Raw genomic sequence first — 23,535 nt, forward strand, 5'->3', positions numbered from 1 at the left:
ACACATTATATATTATCTATAGTCTCTCCTTCCTACCCAGAGCATAGGCCTCCCTGCAACACATTATATATAGTCTCTCCTTCCTACCCAGAGCATAGGCCTCCCTGCAACACTATTATTATCATAGTCTCTCCTTCCTACCCAGAGCATAGGCCTCCCTGCAACACATTATATTATCTATAGTCTCTCCTTCCTACCCAGAGCATAGGCCTCCCTGCAACACATTATCATAGTCTCTCCTTCCTACCCAGAGCATAGGCCTCCCTGCAACACATATATTATCTATAGTCTCTCCTTCCTACCCAGAGCATAGGCCTCCCTGCAACACATTATATATTATCTATAGTCTCTCCTTCCTACCCAGAGCATAGGCCTCCCTGCAACACATTATATATTATCTATAGTCTCTCCTTCCTACCCAGAGCATAGGCCTCCCTGCAACACATTATATAGTCTCTCCTTCCTACCCAGAGCATAGGCCTCCCTGCAACACATTATCTATAGTCTCTCCTTCCTACCCAGAGCATAGGCCTCCCTGCAACACATTATATATAGTCTCTCCTTCCTACCCAGAGCATAGGCCTCCCTGCAACACATTATATATTATCTATAGTCTCTCCTTCCTACCCAGAGCATAGGCCTCCCTGCAACACATTATCTATAGTCTCTCCTTCCTACCCAGAGCATAGGCCTCCCTGCAACACATTATATATTATCTATAGTCTCTCCTTCCTACCCAGAGCATAGGCCTCCCTGCAACACATTATATATAGTCTCTCCTTCCTACCCAGAGCATAGGCCTCCCTGCAACACATTATCTAGTCTCTCCTTCCTACCCAGAGCATAGGCCGCCCCTGCAACACATTATATATTAGTCTCCTTCCTACCCAGAGCATAGGCCTCCCTGCAACACATTATCTAGTCTCTCCTTCCTACCCAGAGCATAGGCCTCCCTGCAACACATTATATATTATCTATAGTCTCTCCTTCCTACCCAGAGCATAGGCCTCCCTGCAACACATTATCTATAGTCTATAGCCTTCTTCCTACCTGAGCATAGGCCTCCAACACATTATCTATATAAAGCTCCTTCCGTACCTATATAGGCCTTGCAAACATTATCTATTATCTATAGTCTCTCCTTCTACCCAGAGCATAGGCCTCCCTGCAACACATTATATATTATCTATAGTCTCTCCCTTCCTACCAGGCATAGGCCCTCCCTGCAACACATTAAATATTATCTATAGTCTCTCCTTCCTACCCAGAGCATAGGCCTCCCTGCCCAACACATTATATATTATCTATAGTCTCTCCTTCCTACCCAGAGCATAGGCCTCCCTGCAACACATTATCTAGTCTTCCCTTCCCCAGAGCATAGGCCTCCTGCAACACATTATCTATAGTCTCCTTCCTACCCAGAGCATGAGGCCTCCCTGCAACACATTATCTATTATCTATAGTCTCTCCTTCCTACCCAGAGCATAGGCCTCCCTGCAACACATTATATATTATCTATAGTCTCTCCTTCCTACCCAGAGCATAGGCCTCCCTGCAACACATTATATATTATCTATAGTCTCTCCTTCCTACCCAGAGCATAGGCCTCCCTGCAACACATTATATATTATCTATAGTCTCTCCTTCCTACCCCAGAGCATAGGCCTCCCTGCAACACATTATATATTATCTATAGTCTCTCCTTCCTACCCAGAGCATAGGCCTCCCTGCAACACATTATATATTATCTATAGTCTCTCCTTCCTACCCAGAGCATAGGCCTCCCTGCAACACATTATATATTATCTATAGTCTCTCCTTCTTCCCCAGAGCATAGGCCTCCCTGCAACACATTATCTATAGTCTCTCCTTCCTACCCAGAGCATAGGCCTCCCTGCAACACATTATATATTATCTATAGTCTCTCCTTCCTACCCAGAGCATAGGCCTCCCTGCAACACATTATATATTATCTATAGTCTCTCCTTCCTACCCAGAGCATAGGCCTCCCTGCAACACATTATATATTATCTATAGTCTCTCCTTCCTATCCAGAGCATAGGCCTCCCTGCAACACATTATCTATAGTCTCTCCTTCCTACCCAGAGCATAGGCCTCCCTGCAACACATTATCTATAGTCTCTCCTTCCTACCCAGAGCATAGGCCTCCTGCAACACATTATATATTATATATAGTCTCTCCTTCCTACCCAGAGCATAGGCCGCCCTGCAACACATTATATATTATCTATAGTCTCTCCTTCCTACCCAGAGCATAGGCCTCCCTGCAACACATTATATATTATCTATAGTCTCTCCTTCCTACCCAGAGCATAGGCCTCCCTGCAACACATTATATATTATCTATAGTCTCTCCTTCCTACCCAGAGCATAGGCCTCCCTGCAACACATTATATATTATCTATAGTCTCTCCTTCCTACCCAGAGCATAGGCCTCCCTGCAACACATTATATATAGTCTCTCCTTCCTACCCAGAACACGAAGAGACGGAGAGAGAGAGAGAGACAGAGAGAGAGAGACAGAGAGAGAGAGACAGAGAGAGAGACAGAGAGAGAGACAGAGAGAGAGACAGAGAGAGAGACAGAGAGAGAGACAGAGAGAGACACAGAGAGAGACACAGAGAGAGAGACAGAGAGAGACACAGAGAGAGAGACAGAGAGAGAGACAGAGTGTTTGGTACATACGCGTCTATAGCAGGAATAGCATATTCTCCAGTGCTGGTCAACATGGCTCCTTTAGTTCCTGGTTCAGCCTTCACCATAAAGCTCTGAGGGATGCCCTTACTGGTCCTGATTGGCTTAGGAGCCTCTACGCTCTTATCCTACAACACAGATACCATATGTCATGTTATGTAGTGTATATGTAGGGATGCCCTGACTGGCTTAGGAGCCTCTACGCTCTTATCCTACAACACAGATACCATATGACATGTTATGTAGTGTATATGTCATGTTATGTAGTGTATATGTAGGGATGCCCTTACTGGTCCTGATTGGTTTAGGAGCCTCTACGCTCTTATCCTACAACACAGATACCATATGTCATGTTATGTAGTGTATATGTAGGGATTCCCTGACTGGCTTAGGAGCCTCTACGCTCTTATCCTACAACACAGATACCATATGTTATGTAGTGTTATGTAGTGTAGTGTAGTGTGATGTAGTGTAGTGTTATGTAGTGTAGTGTTATGTAGTGTTATGTATTGTAGTGTTATGTATTGTAGTGTAGTGTTATGTAGTGTTATGTAGTGTAGTGTTATGTAGTGTAGTGTTATGTAGTGTAGTGTTATGTAGTGTAGTGTTATGTAGTGTTATGTAGTGTAGTGTTATGTAGTGTAATGTTATGTAGTGTTATGTAGTGTAGTGTTATGTAGTGTAGTGTAGTGTTATGTAGTGTAGTGTTATGTAGTGTTATGTAGTTTAGTGTTATGTAGTGTAGTGTGATGTAGTGTAGTGTGATGTAGTGTAGTGTGATGTAGTGTAGTGTGATGTAGTGTAGTGTGATGTAGTGTAGTGTTATGTAGTGTAGTGTTATGCAGTGTAGTGTAGTGTTATGTAGTGTTATGTATTGTAGTGTTATGTATTGTAGTGTAGTGTTATGTAGTGTTATGTAGTGTAGTGTTATGTAGTGTAGTGTTATGTAGTGTAGTGTTATGTAGTGTAGTGTTATGTAGTGTAGTGTTATGTAGTGTTATGTAGTGTAGTGTTATGTAGTGTAATGTTATGTAGTGTTATGTAGTGTAGTGTTATGTAGTGTAGTGTAGTGTTATGTAGTGTAGTGTTATGTAGTCGTAGTGTTATGTAGTGTAGTGTTATGTAGTGTAGTGTTATGTAGTGTTATGTAGTGTAATGTTATGTAGTGTTATGTAGTGTAGTGTTATGTAGTGTAGTGTAGTGTTATGTAGTGTAGTGTTATGTAGTGTTATGTAGTGTAGTGTTATGTAGTGTAGTGTTATGTAGTGTTATGTAGTGTAGCGTTATGATGTAGTGTAGTGTTATGTATTGTAGTGTTTTGTAGTGTAGTGTTATGTAGTGTAGTGTAATGTAGTGTAGTGTAATGTAGTGTAATGCAGTGTAGTGTTATGTAGTGTTATGTAGTGTAGTGTGATGTAGTGTAGTGTTATGTAGTGTAGCGTTATGTAGTGTAGTGTTATGTAGTGTAGTGTTATGTAGTGTAGTGTTATGTAGTGTAGTGTTATGTAGTGTAGTGTTATGTAGTGTAGTGTTATGTAGTGTTATGTAGTGTAGTGTTATGTATAGTTATGTAGTGTAGTGTAGTGTTATGTATTGTAGTGTTATGTAGTGTAGTGTTATGTAGTGTAGTGTTATGTAGTGTAGTGTTATGTAGTGTAGTGTTATGTAGTGTTATGTAGTGTAGTGTTATGTAGTGTAATGTTATGTAGTGTTATGTAGTGTTATGTAGTGTAGTGTTATGTAGTGTAGTGTTATGTAGTGTTATGTAGTGTAGTGTTATGTAGTGTAGTGTTATGTAGTGTAGTGTTATGTAGTGTTATGTAGTGTAGTGTTATGTAGTGTTATGTAGTGTAGTGTTATGTAGTGTTATGTAGTGTAGTGTTATGTAGTGTTATGTAGTGTAGTGTTATGTAGTGTAGTGTTATGTAGTGTAGTGTGATGTAGTGTAGTGTTATGTAGTGTAGTGTGATTTAGTGTAGTGTGATTTAGTGTAGTGTAGTGTAGTGTTATGTAGTGTAGTGTTATGTAGTGTAGTGTTATGTAGTGTAGTCTAGTGTCGTGTAGTGTAGTGTTATGTAGTGTAGTGTTAGTATAGTGTAGTGTTATGTAGTGTAGTGTTATGTAGTGTAGTGTTATGTAGTGTAGTGTTATGTAGTGTAGTGTTATGTAGTGTAGTGTTAGTGTAGTGTTATGTAGTGTAGTGTTATGTAGTGTAGTGTAGTACCATCTGCATGGGGCAGTGTTTGATGTAGTGTCCGTTCTTGCCACAGCGATAGCAGGTGTAATGTGCAGGAGGCGGTCCTATGGCCTTCTTAGAGTAACTGAGGAGGAGAGACAGGAAAAACACATTGAAAAAGGTCCGTGAGCACCAAGTAGACCGGAATACTGGGTCGACTACACGTACATAGAAACTCTGACAGAGATCTTGTCATGACAGAGATCATCTTGCATCACCCCATCATCTACGGTTCATCCTGCCACTGAGGTGTGGAGTCCACGCTCGAGTCGGACTCCAGTCACAAAATTTGATGACTTGAGAGGCAACTCGATAGAAAATTAAAAACAACTTGAGACTTGACTTGAACTGTACTTTGACTTGAGATTGAGGACTAGAATTTGGCCAGGGTATGTAACATTTTCCATAGATTATGCTTCTCCTCACGCAGCAAGAGACAGACCGATTGGCTAGTGAATACTTATGTAAAATGTGATATTTCAGACTAATTTTTATTATACATTTTTGAAAACATTTTTAAAAAATATGTGGTTTTGCTTTGTCATTATGGGGTATTGTGATGTCATTATGGGGTATTGTGACGTCATTTTGGGGTATTGTGACGTCATTATGGGGTATTGTGACGTCATTATGGGGTATTGTGACGTCATTATGGGGTATTGTGATGTCATTATGGGGTATTGTGATGTCATTATGGGGTATTGTGTGTAGATTGACAGGGGGGACAATGTAATCCATTTTAAATTAAGGCTGTAACGTAACATAAATGTGGAAAAAGGTCAAGGAGGGGGGGTCTGACTACTTTCCGAAAGCACTGTATAACACATCTTTAGATGGTTCTTCATTTTTAACGAAAATGTCAGATGAGACCTTGGGACTATACGGTTCTATTTGGAGTTGAAGACAAAAATAAATCTATAAATGATCTGTCTATTTTTAACTTGACTTGAATAAAACGTGTGATTTGACAGATGCCAGAGAACGCTACCTGCCTGTGTGCATTGCGCCAACTGTAAAGGTTGGTGGAGGAGGAATAATGGTCTGGGGCTGGTTTTCATGGTTCGGGCCCCTTAGTTCCAGTGAAGGGAAATCTTAGTGCTACAGCATACAATGACATTCTAGATGATTCTGCGCTTCCAACCTTTTGGCAACAGTTTGAGGAAGGCCCTTTCCTGTTTCGGCATGGCAACTCCCCCCGCACACAAAGCGAGGTCCATACAGAAATGTTTTGTCGAGATCGGTATGGAAGAACTTGACTGGCTTGCACAGAGCCCTGCCCTCCACCCTATCGAACACCTTTGGGATGAATTAGTACTCCCAACTGTGAGACAGGTCGAACCGCCCAACAGTCTGACCTTTCTAATGCTGGTGGCTAAATGGAAGCAAGTCCCCTGCAGCAATGTTCCAACATCTAGTGGAAAGCCTTCCCAGAAGAGTGGAGGCTGTTATAGCAGCAATGTTCCAACATCTAGTGGAAAGCCTTCCCAGAAGAGTGGAGGCTGTTATGGCAGCAATGTTACAACATCTAGTGGAAAGCCTTGCCAGAAGAGTGGAGGCTGTTATAGCAGTAAAGGGGGACCAACTCCATATTAAAGCCTTCCCAGAAGAGTGGAGGCTGTTATAGCAGTAAAGGGGGGTCCAACTCCATATTAAAGCCTTCCCAGAAGACTGGAGGCTGTTATAGCAGTAAAGGGGGACCAACTCCATATTAAAGCCTTCCCAGAAGAGTGGAGGCTGTTATAGCAGTAAAGGGGGGTCCAACTCCATATTAAAGCCTTCCCAGAAGACTGGAGGCTGTTATAGCAGTAAAGGGGGGTCCAACTCCATATTAAAGCCTTCCCAGAAGACTGGAGGCTGTTATAGCAGCAAAGGGGGTCCAACTCCATATTAAAGCCTTCCCAGAAGACTGGAGGCTGTTATAGCAGCAAAGGGGGTCCAACTCCATATTAAAGCCTTCCCAGAAGACTGGAGGCTGTTATAGCAGTAAAGGGGGTCCAACTCCATATTAAAGCCTTCCCAGAAGACTGGAGGCTGTTATAGCAGCAAAGGGGGTCCAACTCCATATTAAAGCCTTCCCAGAAGACTGGAGGCTGTTATAGCAGTAAAGGGGGGTCCAACTCCATATTAAAGCCTTCCCAGAAGACTGGAGGCTGTTATAGCAGCAAAGGGGAGGTCCAACTCCATATTAAAGCCCATGATTTTGTAATGAGATGTTCGAGGAACAGGTGTCAACATACTTTGGGTCATTTAGTGTATCTATTTATGAGCTGGATTGCAATTTGTTTATTTTAGTTTGCTCCCGTTAGCATATTTAGCTAGCAGCCTCCATGGAAATTCTCCATCACTAATTTTGTTAGCATTCTGGTAATGGACACCCAATGGGCTTTTTGTTGTTGCATTTTCAGCACTAAGACCTGGGATGAGAAGGGCGGCATGACGGCATGATCACGCGGATACCGCCCAACCCTGCTGTGTGTGTGTTACACTCACTGTATGGGGTCATATTCACTGTTGGACTGGGACATCATGGCTCTGATCTTGTCATCCTCTGATGCATTGGCCTCCGCTAGGTTGGCAGTCTGAAGAGAAAGGGAGGAATGGGAGGAGGAGAAGTATGGGCGAGAGGAACGAGGAGGAGTATGGCGAGAGGAATGAGGAGTATGGCGAGAGGAATGAGGAGTATGGCGAGAGGAATGAGGAGTATGGCGAGAGGAATGAGGAGTATGGCGAGAGAAATGAGGAGTATGGCGAGAGAAATGAGGAGTATGGAGAGAGAAATGAGGAGTATGGCGAGAGAAATGAGGAGTATGGAGAGAGAAATGAGGAGGGAGGCGAGAGGAATGAGGAGTATGGAGAGAGAAATGAGGAGGGAGGCGAGAGGAATGAGGAGTATGGAGAGGAATGAGGAGGGAGGCGAGAGGGATGAAGAGAGAGGGATGAAGAGGGAGGCGAGAGGGATGAAGAGAGAGGGATGAAGAGAGAGGGATGAAGAGAGAGGGATGAAGAGAGAGGGATGAAGAGAGAGGGATGAAGAGAGAGGGATGAAGAGAGAGGGATGAGGAGAGAGGGATGAGGAGAGAGGGATGAGGAGAGAGGAATGGAGTTAGAGGAAGATGCCAAGAGTTAAGATGATAATCAATTTACATTTTAATTCATGCCTCAAATTGAGTCGACATTAATAAATGAACCCCAACCTGATTCCCAAAGACCAAAACACACACAGGGAGAGACAGTACCTTAGAGAGCTGGGCCAGGGAGACGGACGGTGAAGAGTCGGTCTGAAGGAGAAGAGCAACATTAAAAAGACAGAACAGAGTCAAGGTGGGACATCACCACCTGTCTGCCTGGGAGCAGACATGGGCTCAAATCTAGATGACACGGCTCCTTCCCGTCTCCTTCTGAAAAGACACTGGCGGAGGAGAAGATACCGCCCACCCGTCTTTTGAGGAGGAGGCAGGAGGTGAGGAATCAAGGACACACAGTAGATTGATCACCCCTATTCCACAGCCAGAGAGGCAGATCATATATATCCAGTCAACTCATATCACTACCAGTGTGACAGTTACACCAATGGTATGGTTCAGTAGTTCTGACCAGAAGGCCATCAGGAACACCATGGTGGAAGGGGTCAGAGTTTCCCCACTCTAAAACACTGATCTGGGCTCAGTTCTTCATCGCACGCGAATGGTTATGGTAAGGATTTGGTGGCAGGGAAGCTGATCCGAGATCTGTTCCTAGGGGAGGAACGCAGCAGAGCCTGACCATCTCCTCACCGTCGTCCTTCTCCAATACGACGTGAGGAGGAACCGCTGAAACATTGAGATTCACACAGGAACTGGTGCTGGGGGGGGTGCATTGGTACTACAGCCTGGCTAGCTACACCAGTAGTAGTAGTTGGTACTACAACCTGGATAGTGACACCAGTAGTAGTAGTTGGTACTACAGCCTGGCTAGCTACTTCAGTAGTAGTAGTTGGTCCTACAGCCTGGCTAGCTACACCAATAGTAGTAGTAGTTGGTCCTACAGCCTGGCTAGCTACACCAATAGTAGTAGTTGGTACTACAGCCTGGCTAGCTACACCACTAGTAGTAGTAGTTGGTACTACAGCCTGGCTAGCTACACCACTAGTAGTAGTAGTTGGTCCTACAGCCTGGCTAGCTACACCAATAGTAGTAGTAGTTGGTCCTACAGCCTGGCTAGCTACACCAATAGTAGTAGTTGGTACTACAGCCTCGCTAGCTACAGTAGTAGTAGTTGGTACTACAGCCTGGCTAGCTACACCAATAGTAGTAGTTGGTACTACAGCCTGGCTAGCTACAGTAGTAGTAGTTGGTACTACAGCCTGGCTAGCTACACCAATAGTAGTAGTTGGTACTACAGCCTGGCTAGCTACAGTAGTAGTAGTTGGTACTACAGCCTGGCTAGCTACACCAGTAGTAGTAGTTGGTCCTACAGCCTGGCTAGCTACACCAGTAGTAGTAGTTGGTCCTACAGCCTGGCTAGCTACACCAATAGTAGTAGTTGGTACTACAGCCTGGCTAGCTACACCAGTAGTAGTAGTTGGTACTCCAGCCTGGCTAGCTACACCAGTAGTAGTAGTTGGTACTCCAGCCTGGCTAGCTACACCAATAGTAGTAGTTGGTACTACAGCCTGGCTAGCTACACCAGTAGTAGTAGTTGGTACTACAGCCTGGCTAGCTACACCAATAGTAGTAGTTGGTCCTACAGCCTGGCTAGCTACACTAATAGTAGTAGTTGGTACTACAGCCTGGCTAGCTACACCAATAGTAGTAGTTGGTACTACAGCCTGGCTAGCTACACCAATAGTAGTAGTTGGTACTACAGCCTGGCTAGCTACTTCAGTAGTAGTAGTTGGTCCTACAGCCTGACTAGCTACACCAGTAGTAGTAGTCGGTACTACAGCCTGGCTAGCTACACCAGTAGTAGTAGTCGGTACTACAGCCTGGCTAGCTACACCAGTAGTAGTAGTCGGTACTACAGCCTGGCTAGCTACACCAGTAGTAGTAGTCGGTACTACAGCCTGACTAGCTACACCAGTAGTAGTAGTCCGTACTACAGCCTGACTAGCTACATTAGTAGTAGTAGTAGTTGGTACTACAGCCTGGCTTGCTACACTAGTAGTAGTCGGTACTACAGCCTGGCTTGCTACACTAGTAGTAGTCGGTCCTACAGCCTGACTAGCTACACTAGTAGTAGTTGGTACTACAGCCTGGCTAGCTACATCAATAGTAGTAGTTGGTACTACAGCCTGGCTAGCTACACCAATAGTAGTAGTTGGTACTACAGCCTGGCTAGCTACACCAATAGTAGTAGTTGGTACTACAGCCTGGCTAGCTACACCAATAGTAGTAGTTGGTACTACAGCCTGGCTAGCTACACCAGTAGTAGTAGTTGGTACTACAGCCCAGCTAGCTACACTAGTAGTAGTTGGTACTACAGCCTGGCTAGCTACACCAGTAGTAGTAGTTGGTACTACAGCCTGGCTAGCTACACCAGTAGTAGTTGGTACTACAGCCTGACTAGCTACACCAGTAGTAGTTGGTACTACAGCCTGACTAGCTACACCAGTAGTAGTTGGTACTACAGCCTGACTAGCTACACCAATAGTAGTAGTTGGTACTACAGCCTGGCTAGTTTGGGAGAAGATGTACATATATAACAGACTATGAGCTAACGGGATTAGGTTTTAGAGCTAGGCCGGTCTAGGGAACAGACTATGGGCTAACGGGATTAAGTTTTAGAGCTAGGCCGGTCTCGGGAACAGACTATGAGCTAACGGGATTAGGTTTTAGAGCTAGGCCGGTCTAGGGAACAGACTATGAGCTAACAGGATTAGGTTTTAGAGCTAGGCCGGTCTAGGGAACAGACTATGGGCTAACGGGATTAGGTTTTAGAGCTAGGCCGGTCTAGGGAACAGACTATGGGCTAACGGGATTAGGTTTTAGAGCTAGGCCGGTCTAGGGAACAGACTATGAGCTAACAGGATTAGGTTTTAGAGCTAGGCCGGTCTCGGGAACAGACTATGGGCTAACGGGATTAGGTTTTAGAGCTAGGCCGGTCTAGGGAACAGACTATGGGCTAACAGGATTAGGTTTTAGAGCTAGGCCGGTCTAGGGAACAGACTATGGGCTAACGGGATTAGGTTTTAGAGCTAGGCCGGTCTAGGGAACAGACTATGGGCTAACAGGATTAGGTTTTAGAGCTAGGCCGGTCTCGGGAACAGACTATGGGCTAACAGGATTAGGTTTTAGAGCTAGGCCGGTCTCGGGAACAGACTATGAGCTAACGGGATTAGGTTTTAGAGCTAGGCCGGTCTAGGGAACAGACTATGGGCTAACAGGATTAGGTTTTAGAGCTAGGCCGGTCTAGGGAACAGACTATGGGCTAACAGGATTAGGTTTTAGAGCTAGGCCGGTCTAGGTAACCAATTAGATCACGTTGCACCAGTTAACCCAAGAGCCTACTTCCCGAGCCACTGCATGAGGCTATGGTAACAGGTGAAGTGAACCATGATGCCTTCACTACTCCTCATCTACAGCAGTGTCTAGAGTGAGGCGCTATGGGTCCACTTAGGATGATCTATCTAATGCATTATATGGAAACACTGCAAAACAATATCATAAAATGTGTTTCTTTTAAACAATATGTTCACTACCATAATCATTATACAATAGTAGTAAACACTAGCCATCATAACACTAGACAAGGGACAAAGGGGAAGGAGGGAGGGTAGAGAGGTCTGGTTTAGTAAGCTATAAACTCTTCGTCGTCGCTGTCATCATCATCATCATAGTAGAGGCTGGTAGGTTGGAAGGTTCAGAGGTCACTGTGAAGGGAAGACACAGGGTCTGGTGTGGTGGTGCACGTGCTCACAACAGAACACATAACCTCTTTATTGACAGTTCTGGCAGCGTACAGCAGCAACCAAACACAACCCTGTCGCCACGGGAACCTACCATGCCACACAGTCAGCCCAGTTAGAACCCTGTGATGTCATAATGGATCATTTCAGTGATGTCATAATAGTCTCTGTGATGTCGTAATGGTATCATCATTGCACCGCTTTAAAAAAAAATATTAAAAAAACTGTACCAAACATGATCGTAAATTCAGTAGTCATCATAGTAAGTATTTAACACCTAGTTTACAGTTTAGCTTTAAGTTATAAAAAATATTGCAAAGTAGACAAAATGCATCGCATTTCTAAGTAGTTTGTAGTGAAACAATAAATAAATAAAAACTTTGAGAGAACAAAAGGATCAACTATGTCCAGTCCATATTAAAAATGTCAGAATATGATGAGAGAACAACATTAAGACAGCCAAATATCAGCAATTAACTTCAGGTTTAGAACACTGTTGAACAGGAACCAAATGATTTACCCCCCCCCCACACACACACACAGGTTTCCATACAAAATGTATGCATTAGTCTTACAGTCAATGCGTCACAAACTCATTGCTACAACACCACGTGAAGGAAAAAGCTCCCATTGATTTGACGTAAGGCAGCGCAGTAATCTGCCATCCTGCCTGTAGGATCATGAAGCATCGTCTCAACACACAAGGGGATGGTGGACGGGCTCTGCACAGTGGCAGGCTAACAACACCACGCTATCCGTTGTTTCAATATGAAATACAGTCACAATATCGTTCAGATCCATCAACACATTGAACAACATTTAAAATAAAAACACAGTGAGTTACAACAGCAACAACAGAGAACAGCAGTTGGGAACCATCAAAACAGAATATTAAATCACCATGACAACTCAAGAGTTAAACTGGTTACCAATTCAGAACAGAGTTTACACAGTCTCCTCTAACCAACAAACCAGAGCAGAGTTTATAAAAGGAGGACAGAGACAGTAAGGAAAATGAGAGTGCTTTGTTACATACGGGTCTGGAGGATCCAGCAGCCATGTCAGAACGGTCACTACAAACAAACAGGAAGAAACAACAACATGTCAACAACCACCACAGACATGGACCAGACAAAAGAGAGGAGTTGGAGCTTTAGGATGGAAGAGCTAGGCTGGTCTGACTGGATACTAGTGGGGGTACTACCGTCTGACTGGATACTAGTGGGGGTACTACCGTCTGACTGGATACTAGTGTGTGGAGGGGGGGTACTACCGTCTGACTGGATACTAGCGTGTGGAGGGGGGGTACTACCGTCTGACTGGATACTAGCGTGTGGAGGGGGGTACTACCGTCTGACTGGATACTACTGTGTGGCTGTGTGGAGGGGGGTATTGGAATCAACAGGCAATGGGGGGGGTACTATTAGATTGGATACTAGTGTCTGGGGGGGTGGTGGTATTGTAATCAACAGGCAATGGGGGAGGGGGTTACTATTAGATTGGATACTAGTGTCTGGAGGGGGTGGTGGTATTGTAATCAACAGGCAATGGGGGAGGGGTTACTATTAGATTGGATACTAGTGTGTGGAGGGGGGGTGGTACTACCGTCTGACTGGATACTAGTGTCTGGAAGGGGGGGTATTGTAATCAACAGGCAATGGGGGAGGGGGTTACTATTAGATTGGATACTAGTGTCTGGAAGGGGGGGTATTGTAATCAACAGGCAATGGGGGAGGGGGTTACTATTAGATTGGATACTAGTGTCTGGAGGGGAGGGTATTGTAATCAACAGGCAATGGGGGAGGGGTTAATATTAGATTGGATACTAGTGTGTGGAGGCTATTAGGATCGACAGGCGATTGAGTACTACCATACTCATATCATGCAGATAGACACAGGGTCACAATGTCATAGCTACGTACACAATGAACGTTCTGCCTGCTGGTTTGACCCCCCCGATGGGGGTGCGTCTGACGATCACTGACGAGTGTTTGGGGATGTGAACCTCCTCATCAGTGTATTCTGTAGAAGCACAGGGTACACAGCATATATCATTAGTACTGTACTCTATAGAAGCACAGGGTACACAGCATATATCATTATATCACTGTAGTCTATAGAAGCACAGGGTACACAGCATATATCATTATATCACTGTAGTCTATAGAAGCACATGGTACACAGCATATATCATTATATCACTGTAGTCTATAGAAGCACAGGGTACACAGCATTTATCATTATATCACTGTAGTCTATAGAAGCACATGGTACACAGCATATATCATTATATCACTGTAGTCTATAGAAGCACAGGGTACACAGCATTTATCATTATATCACTGTAGTCTATAGAAGCACAGGGTACACAGCATATATCATTAGTACTGTAGTCTATAGAAGCACAGGGCACACAGCATATATCATTATATCACTGTAGTCTATAGAAGCACAGGGTACACAGCATATATCATTAGTACTGTAGTCTATAGAAGCACAGGGCACACAGCATATATCATTATATCACTGTAGTCTATTGAAGCACAGGGTACACAGCATATATCATTAGTACTGTAGTCTGTAGAAGCACAGGGTACACAGCATATATCATCAGTACTGTACTCTATAGAAGCACATGGTACACAGCATATATCATCAGTACTGTACTCTATAGAAGCACATGGTACACAGCATATATCACCAGTACTGTAGTCTATAGAACAGGGAATATATCATCAGTACTGTAGTCTATAGAACAGGGAATATATCACCAGTACTGTAGTCTATAGAACAGGGAATATATCATCAGTACTGTAGTCTATAGAACAGGGAATATAATATATCATCAGTACTGTAGTCTATAGAACAGGGAATACATCATCAGTACTGTAGTCTATAGAACAGGGAATATATCACCAGTACTGTAGTCTATAGAACAGGGAATACATCATCAGTACTGTAGTCTATAGAACAGGGAATACATCATCAGTACTGTAGTCTATAGAACAGGGAATATATCATCAGTACTGTAGTCTATAGAACAGGGAATATAATATATCATCAGTACTGTAGTCTATAGAACAGGGAATATATCATCACTACTTTAGTCTATAGAACAGGGAATATATCATCAGTACTGTAGTCTATAGAACAGGGAATACATCATCAGTACTGTAGTCTATAGAACAGGGAATATATCATCAGTACTGTAGTCTATAGAACAGGGAATATAATATATCATCAGTACTGTAGTCTATAGAACAGGGAATATATCACCAGTACTGTAGTCTATAGAACAGGGAATACATCATCAGTACTGTAGTCTATAGAACAGGGAATATATCATCAGTACTGTAGTCTATAGAACAGGGAATACATCATCAGTACTGTAGTCTATAGAACAGGGAATATATCATCACTACTTTAGTCTATAGAACAGGGAATATATCACCAGTACTGTAGTCTATAGAACAGGGAATACATCATCAGTACTGTAGTCTATAGAACAGGGAATATATCATCAGTACTGTAGTCTATAGAACAGGGAATATAATATATCATCAGTACTGTAGTCTATAGAACAGGGAATACATCATCAGTACTGTAGTCTATAGAACAGGGAATAGATCATCAGTACTGTAGTCTATAGAACAGGGAATATAATATATCATCAGTACTGTAGTCTATAGAACAGGGAATACATCACCAGTACTGTAGTCTATAGAACAGGGAATACATCATCAGTACTGTAGTCTATAGAACAGGGAATATATCATCACTACTTTAGTCTATAGAACAGGGAATACATCACCAGTACTGTAGTCTATAGAACAGGGAATACATCATCAGTACTGTAGTCTATAGAACAGGGAATATATCATCAGTACTGTAGTCTATAGAACAGGGAATATAATATATCATCAGTACTGTAGTCTATAGAACAGGGAATATATCACCAGTACTGTAGTCTATAGAACAGGGAATATAATATATCATCAGTACTGTAGTCTATAGAACAGGGAATATATCATCAGTACTGTAGTCTATAGAACAGGGAATATAATATAGCATCAGTACTGTAGTCTATAGAACAGGGAATATAATATATCATCAGTACTGTAGTCTATAGAACAGGGAATATATCATCAGTACTGTAGTCTATAGAACAGGGAATATATCATCAGTACTGTAGTCTATAGAACAGGGAATATAATATATCATCAGTACTGTAGTCTATAGAACAGGGAATATAATATAGCATCAGTACTGTAGTCTATAGAACAGGGAATATAATATAGCATCAGTACTGTAGTCTATAGAACAGGGAATATATCATCAGTACTGTAGTCTATAGAACAGGGAATATAATATATCATCAGTACTGTAGTCTATAGAACAGGGAATATATCATCAGTAATGTAGTCTATAGAACAGGGAATATATCATCAGTACTGTAGTCTATAGAACAGGGAATATAATATAGCATCAGTACTGTAGTCTATAGAACAGGGAATATAATATATCATCAGTACTGTAGTCTATAGAACAGGGAATATAATATATCATCAGTACTGTAGTCTATAGAACAGGGAATACATCATCAGTACTGTAGTCTATAGAACAGGGAATATAATATAGCATCAGTACTGTAGTCTATAGAACAGGGAATACATCATCAGTACTGTAGTCTATAGAACAGGGAATATATCACCAGTACTGTAGTCTATAGAACAGGGAATATAATATAGCATCAGTACTGTAGTCTATAGAACAGGGAATATATCATCAGTACTGTAGTCTATAGAACAGGGAATATAATATATCATCAGTACTGTAGTCTATAGAACAGGGAATATATCACCAGTACTGTAGTCTATAGAACAGGGAATATATCACCAGTACTGTAGTCTATAGAACAGGGAATATAATATATCATCAGTACTGTAGTCTATAGAACAGGGAATATATCACCAGTACTGTAGTCTATAGAACAGGGAATACATCATCAGTACTGTAGTCTATAGAACAGGGAATATATCATCACTACTTTAGTCTATAGAACAGGGAATATATCACCAGTACTGTAGTCTATAGAACAGGGAATATATCACCAGTACTGTAGTCTATAGAACAGGGAATATAATATATCATCAGTACTGTAGTCTATAGAACAGGGAATATAATATATCATCAGTACTGTAGTCTATAGAACAGGGAATATAATATATCATCAGTACTGTAGTCTATAGAACAGGGAATATAATATATCATCAGTACTGTAGTCTATAGAACAGGGAATATAATATATCATCAGTACTGTAGTCTATAGAACAGGGAATATATCATCAGTACTGTAGTCTATAGAACAGGGAATATATCATCAGTACTGTAGTCTATAGAACAGGGAATATAATATATCATCAGTACTGTAGTCTATAGAACAGGGAATATATCATCAGTACTGTAGTCTATAGAACAGGGAATATAATATATCATCAGTACTGTAGTCTATAGAACAGGGAATATATCATCAGTACTGTAGTCTATAGAACAGGGAATATATCACCAGTACTGTAGTCTATAGAACAGGGAATATATCATCAGTACTGTAGTCTATAGAACAGGGAATATATCACCAGTACTGTAGTCTATAGAACAGGGAATATATCACCAGTACTGTAGTCTATAGAACAGGGAATATATCATCAGTACTGTAGTCTATAGAACAGGGAATATATCATCAGTACTGTAGTCTATAGAACAGGGAATATATCATCAGTACTGTAGTCTATAGAACAGGGAATATAATATAGCATCAGTACTGTAGTCTATAGAACAGGGAATATAATATATCATCAGTACTGTAGTCTATAGAACAGGGAATATAATATATCATCAGTACTGTAGTCTATAGAACAGGGAATATATCATCAGTACTGTAGTCTATAGAACAGGGAATATATCATCAGTACTGTAGTTAACAGTTAACTTCACATCTTTCTTCCCTGCGTAAAGTCACCCCAGCCTAAGCCCTTAGAGAGATTGGACTCAACATCTCAACACCTTATGAGTTCCTAGAGATTATGAATATACTTTTGTTGATGGGAAAAAGTTTTATTTTGGTTCCTCAACAATGAGACTCAGTCTGCCTGGTCAACGCAGCTCATGCAACAATGTTGATCACAACGATGCTGTTTTCACTTCGCTTAATGTAAATCCACCAGTGTTGTGAACTTGACGTTACACTATTATTATTATTATTATGTTTTACATATACAAACAGCTAGCTTGTCATTTCTTCTTGGCAAGTACGGGTCTAAACGTTGTTAGCCGCTAATGCTAATCGCCTGTTAGTTATAGCAAAACGTACTTATACAACCTCATAATACCTAAAAAAACATCAGCATGTTGTTTATACAACAGTATCTTCTAAAAATCAATGAGGAAAACACAAAGCAAGAATATGGTAGCTACATGAAGTAGCTAAGAGAAAACATTCAATGTGGCCGCTATTAACTATAGAATAATTATTATAATTACACTTCCAACAGTTGACAAGTGTTTTTACTTTAAATCGCAAGTTCAATTGCAACATTTGGTTCAAAATAAGGCCCTCATCGTGCAGCCCTCTACACGGCTGCGTGGGAATGATCACAACTGAGTGCAAGAAAATGGTTTTATAATACTAAATTAAAGGAAAAAATAAACCAGAATGGAGAAAGACCACTCTACTCAAAGCAAATGTAGAATTTATATAATTACAAATATATATATATAAAAAAAATGGGGGGGGGGGGTCAAATACATTAATACAATCCAACTTTTGTAATACCGTGAGATATGTATGTGTGTATGTATATACACACACCTATGTAGAGAGAGATGTCTATATAAATTATGTTTTGGGCCCATATCCCCGATCCCTACCAGGAGGTACACACCATAAAACTGCATCTGCATCACAGATTAACATCAGCTCGTTGTAGAATCAACCTGAACAACTTATTAACTAACTCAAGTTAGTTACCTTCACGGGTCTGTGCGTTGGTGATCTGCAGGTCGCAGTCGGTGGCTTTGAGTCGCTCTCTGCCCATAATCTGCCGTTTCAGCTCGGCCAGGGTGATGTGCAGCCCGTCAAAGGTCACGGTGTTGTAGTCCAGTTTGGACGAGAATTTATAATGAACACACGACATTCTCACAACTAATCACTTAAAAAACTCAAACTCAAAGACAAAGGAGGGGGAAAACAACACGTTAGTTAAGAAATAACAATAACCAGTAGTAGATACGATCTGAGACTGAAGGTGGGGGAAGCTACCAGATTATTCTATAATAAGATAATATCGAAGGGAAAACAGGCAATGAACTAAGAGGAAGTATTCACAGATAGTCCTTGTAGCGGTTTGTGTCAAAGACACCAAACTACTAGTAGTGACAGACCGGGACACCAGCAAGCAGCGTCTTTAATAACCCGGTCAGTTCGTTAATTAAGTGTCCGGTAAAACACAAGAAAAAGTACAGTTCCTCGAGTGTCCATTACGGGGTTTTTCTTTCACGGTTATTAATACAGTCAGTAGAGTCTCTCTCGCGGAAACAACGGGCCTTGTAGCTGCGGAAAGCAGCGCGGCACCGGGGTCGCGGTTAGGAGTCCATGCGAGGCCCGTAAGCGTCGCTCTTCCGCCGTAAAACGGCGCAAAGTCCTAAAAAATCTTCAATCCGTCTGGGGGGAGGAAAAAATCAAACGTCCAAATAAAATAAAGTCCTCAAACGATCCTTTTCGGAGTTGCAGTCCACGCAGGAAACGATGTTGATCCTTGTGTGACCTACGATGAGAGAAGGAGATCTGCGGCCTTGGTCCGTGTACCTACCAGTCAAAACAAAAACATTACCCGCAGCTAACCTTGTTTTACACTAACTAGTTAACTGGTTAGAAAACGGTCACTGGAAATAAACACTTTAATAACCAGTTAGCTTAGGTTTCTTATCCAAAACGACGGTAATTATCTCTTTGTAAACTATAATTTTCGTTGTTTAAATCCATAACATCCATTTCGACGGTCTTTCAGTTGCTCCTCGTTGTCTTCTGAACATCATGGCGGGCCCGGAAACTGGCCTGACAAGAAAACGGAAACGAGGGTGACGTTCTTCTTTGCTGTTCATTGGCGGACTACAATCTCTATTGTTTGTGATCTACGTATGCTTGTGTTCCCTCATGTGCTTTATGTATTGATTTGTTATTAATAAAAATAAAAATAAAAAATACAATCTATAATGTGCAACCTACTGTGCGAGGTAGTAAAATATCACACAAAAAAACGTTTTGGATGAAAATACTCATACTAACTAGTAAAAACAACAATAAAAAATGATACATACAAATAAATACAATTCAGTCTACTTCTGTTAAAATCATAAAGTCCAAACGGATCCCCACAGGTTCAGGAGCACTGGAGGGCGGGGTCGTTCTGCCATCGCAACAAACCACTTCAAGGTCTTCCGTTGTGAAGTCTTTCAGGCCCAGAAACTGTTCTTCCGTGTCCATAATTGATGTCCATTTTATTTATTTTTAATTTTATGTTGACACTTGACCAGTTAGAGTTATTAACAGTTACATTAAAACACCACAAAGATAAATTTCGGTTTAGACGTTTTGGTGACGTGTGCAGCTTTGTCTCCCTCTTGTGAGCTGTAGAATGAAGCAATGAGGCCCGAGGAGGTGCGGTATGCGGCCATATGGCACGGCTAAGGGCTGTTCTTTAAGGACGACGCAACCTGGATGGCCTGGATACAACCCTTAGCCGTGGTATATTGGCCATATACCACAAACCCCTATTAAAAACTGGTTACCAACATAATTAGAGCAGTAAAAACCCCTGGTATCCGGTGTGATATACCACGGCTGTCAGCCAATCAGCATTCAGGGCTTAAACCACCTAGTTTATAATACACGATAAACCACTATGTTGTAGAATAATAGTGAAGACATCAAAACCATGAAATAACACATATGGAATCATGTAGTAACCAAAAAAGTGTTAAACAAATCTAAATATATTTTATATTTGAGATTCTTCAAAATAGCCGAAGTTTGCCTTGATAACAGCTTTGCACACTCGGCATTTTATCAACCAACTTCATGAGGTAGTCACCTGGAATGCATTTCAATTAACAGGTGTACCTTGTTAAAGTTAATTTGTGGAATTTCTTTCCTTCTTAATGTGTTTGAGTCTATCAGTTGTGTTGTGACAAGGTAGGGTTGGTATACAGAAGATAGCCCTATTTGGTAAAATACCAAGTCCATATTATGGCAAGAACAGCTCAAATAAGCAAAGAGAAGCAACAGTCCATCATTACTTTAAGACATGAAGGTCAGTCAATCTGGAACATTTCAACAATTAAAGGTCAAGAACTTTGAAAGTGCAGTCACAAAAACCATCAAGGACTATGATGAAACTGAAACTGTCTCTCATGAGGATCGCCACAGGAAAGGAAGACCCAGAGTTACCTCTGCTGCAGAGGATAAGTTCATTGGAGTTACCAGCCTCAGAAATTGCTGCCCAAATAAATGCTTCACAGAGTTGAACGAACAGACACATCTCAACATCATCTGTTCAGAGGAGACTGTGTGAATCAGGCCTTCATGGTCAAATTGCTGCAAAGAAACCACCACTAAAGAACAGCAATAAGAAGAAGAGACTTTCTTGGGCCAAGAAACACTGGACATTAGACGGATGGAAATCTGTCCTTTGGGTCCGAATTAGAGATTTTTGGTTCCAACCACCATGTCTTTGTGAGATGCAGGTGAACGGATGATCGCCGCATGTGTGGTTCCCACCGTGAGGCATGGAGGAGGAGGTGTGATGGTTTGCTGGTGACACTGTCAGTGATTTTACTTAGAATTAAAGGCACACTTAACCATCAAGGCTACCACAGCATTCTGGAGCAATACGCCATCCTGTGTGGTTTGCATTTGTTTCTCAACAGGACAATGACCCATCACACCTCCTGGCTGTGTAAGGGCTATTTGACCAAGAAGGAGAGTGATGGAGTGCTGCATCAGATGACCTGGCCTCCTCAATCACCCGACCTCAACCCAGTTGAGATGGTTTGGGATGAGTTAGACCGCAAAGTGAAGGAAAAGCAGCCAACAAGTGCCTAGCATATGTGGGAAATACTTCAAGACTGTTGGGAAAAGCATTCCAGGTGAAGCTGGTTGAGAGAATGCCAATAGTGTTCAAAGCTGTCATCAAGACAAAATGTGGCTACTTTGAAGAATCTCAAATATATTTTGACTTGTTTATCACTTTTCTTTGGTTACTACATGATTCTATATGTGTTATTTTAAAAGTTTTGATGTCTGTAGCACATACTTATGATCTATAATTCATTTTTAAAGCAATACAACAACTGAAAGAAATAGAATTGAATAATTGTAATGGTGGAGACCAGCACCATCTCACCCCAGGAGAGAAAAGTGACCGAAATTGATTTTTATACAGGACCAATACAGAGCCCAAGCAGGAGAATCACTATGCCTTGTTATCTCAATAGACTGTGTGTGTGTGTGTGTGTGTGTGTGTGTGTGTGTGTGTGTGTGTGTGTGTGTGTGTGTGTGTGTGTGTGTGTGTGACGGGTTGCATTTGTTTGTTGACAGTACATTGCGTTTTGGCACTCTACACCTGAGGTGCCACATATTCAGGTGTTTTCTCAGTCCACAGAGTCCTGGGAGAGAGAGAGAGAGCACACACACACACACACACACACACACACACACACACACACACACACACACACACACACACACACACACACACACACACACACACACACACACACACACACACACACAGCCAAAATCAACAGCTGAGATATTATTACTGTAGCCTAGTTTACAAAACACAGAAACACAATAAAAAAACACAGGAACAGTAGAAAACATTTCATAATGTCACAGAAATGTAAGTTATGTCCAATTTCAAACAGTGGATTTATTATAAACAGTGTGAGGGCAGACTAAGAGTTACTAGAGGTTAGTCAGTGTATTTATTATAGACAGTGTGAGGGCAGACTAAGAGTTACTAGAGGTTAGTCAGTGTATTTATTATAAACAGACTAAGAGTTACTAGAGGTTAGTCAGTGTATTTATTATAGACAGTGTGAGGGCAGACTAAGAGTTACTAGAGGTTAGTCAGTGTATTTATTTTAGACAGACTAAGAGTTACTAGAGGTTAGTCAGTGTATTTATTATAGACAGTGTGAGGGCAGACTAAGAGTTACTAGAGGTTAGTCAGTGTATTTATTATAGACAGACTAAGAGTTACTAGAGGTTAGTCAGTGTATTTATTATAAACAGTGTGAGGGCAGACTAAGAGTTACTAGAGGTTAGTCAGTGTATTTATTATAAACAGTGTGAGGGCAGACTAAGAGTTACTAGAGGTTAGTCAGTGTATTTATCATAGACAGACTAAGAGTTACTAGAGGTTAGTCAGTGTATTTATTATAGACAGTGTGAGGGCAGACTAAGAGTTACTAGAGGTTAGTCAGTGTATTTATTATAGACAGACTAAGAGTTACTAGAGGTTAGTCAGTGTATTTATTATAGACAGTGTGAGGGCAGACTAAGAGTTACTAGAGGTTAGTCAGTGTATTTATTATAGACAGACTAAGAGTTACTAGAGGTTAGTCAGTGTATTTATTATGA

The 23,535-nt window shown here is 41.7% G+C and overlaps 1 protein-coding gene across 2 annotated transcripts; it reads right to left on the reverse strand.

Annotated features, from left to right (window-relative positions):
* Window positions 1-1,435: 1,435 nt before the first annotated feature.
* On the reverse strand, window positions 1,436-19,956 carry LOC135534890 (E3 ubiquitin-protein ligase RBBP6-like). 2 transcript variants are annotated; one of them, XM_064961699.1, is made up of 8 exons: window positions 18,862-19,955; window positions 13,757-13,856; window positions 12,871-12,907; window positions 8,188-8,229; window positions 7,442-7,530; window positions 4,940-5,036; window positions 2,707-2,843; window positions 1,436-1,843 (listed from the first exon to the last, which is right to left on the reverse strand). In XM_064961699.1, the coding sequence occupies exons 1-8, from the start codon at window positions 19,025-19,027 to the stop codon at window positions 1,807-1,809; spliced, it is 705 nt and encodes a 234-aa protein (XP_064817771.1). In that variant the 5' UTR covers window positions 19,028-19,955; the 3' UTR covers window positions 1,436-1,806. The 2 variants fall into 2 exon arrangements, with proteins under 2 accessions (XP_064817771.1, XP_064817770.1); XM_064961698.1 differs by lacking the exon at window positions 1,436-1,843 and having other exon boundaries at window positions 2,173-2,843; window positions 18,862-19,956.
* Window positions 19,957-23,535: the final 3,579 nt, after the last annotated feature.

Source organism: Oncorhynchus masou, unplaced genomic scaffold, assembly GCF_036934945.1.
Source record: "Oncorhynchus masou masou isolate Uvic2021 unplaced genomic scaffold, UVic_Omas_1.1 unplaced_scaffold_4103, whole genome shotgun sequence".
In the NCBI taxonomy this organism is placed as follows: Eukaryota; Metazoa; Chordata; class Actinopteri; order Salmoniformes; family Salmonidae; genus Oncorhynchus; species Oncorhynchus masou.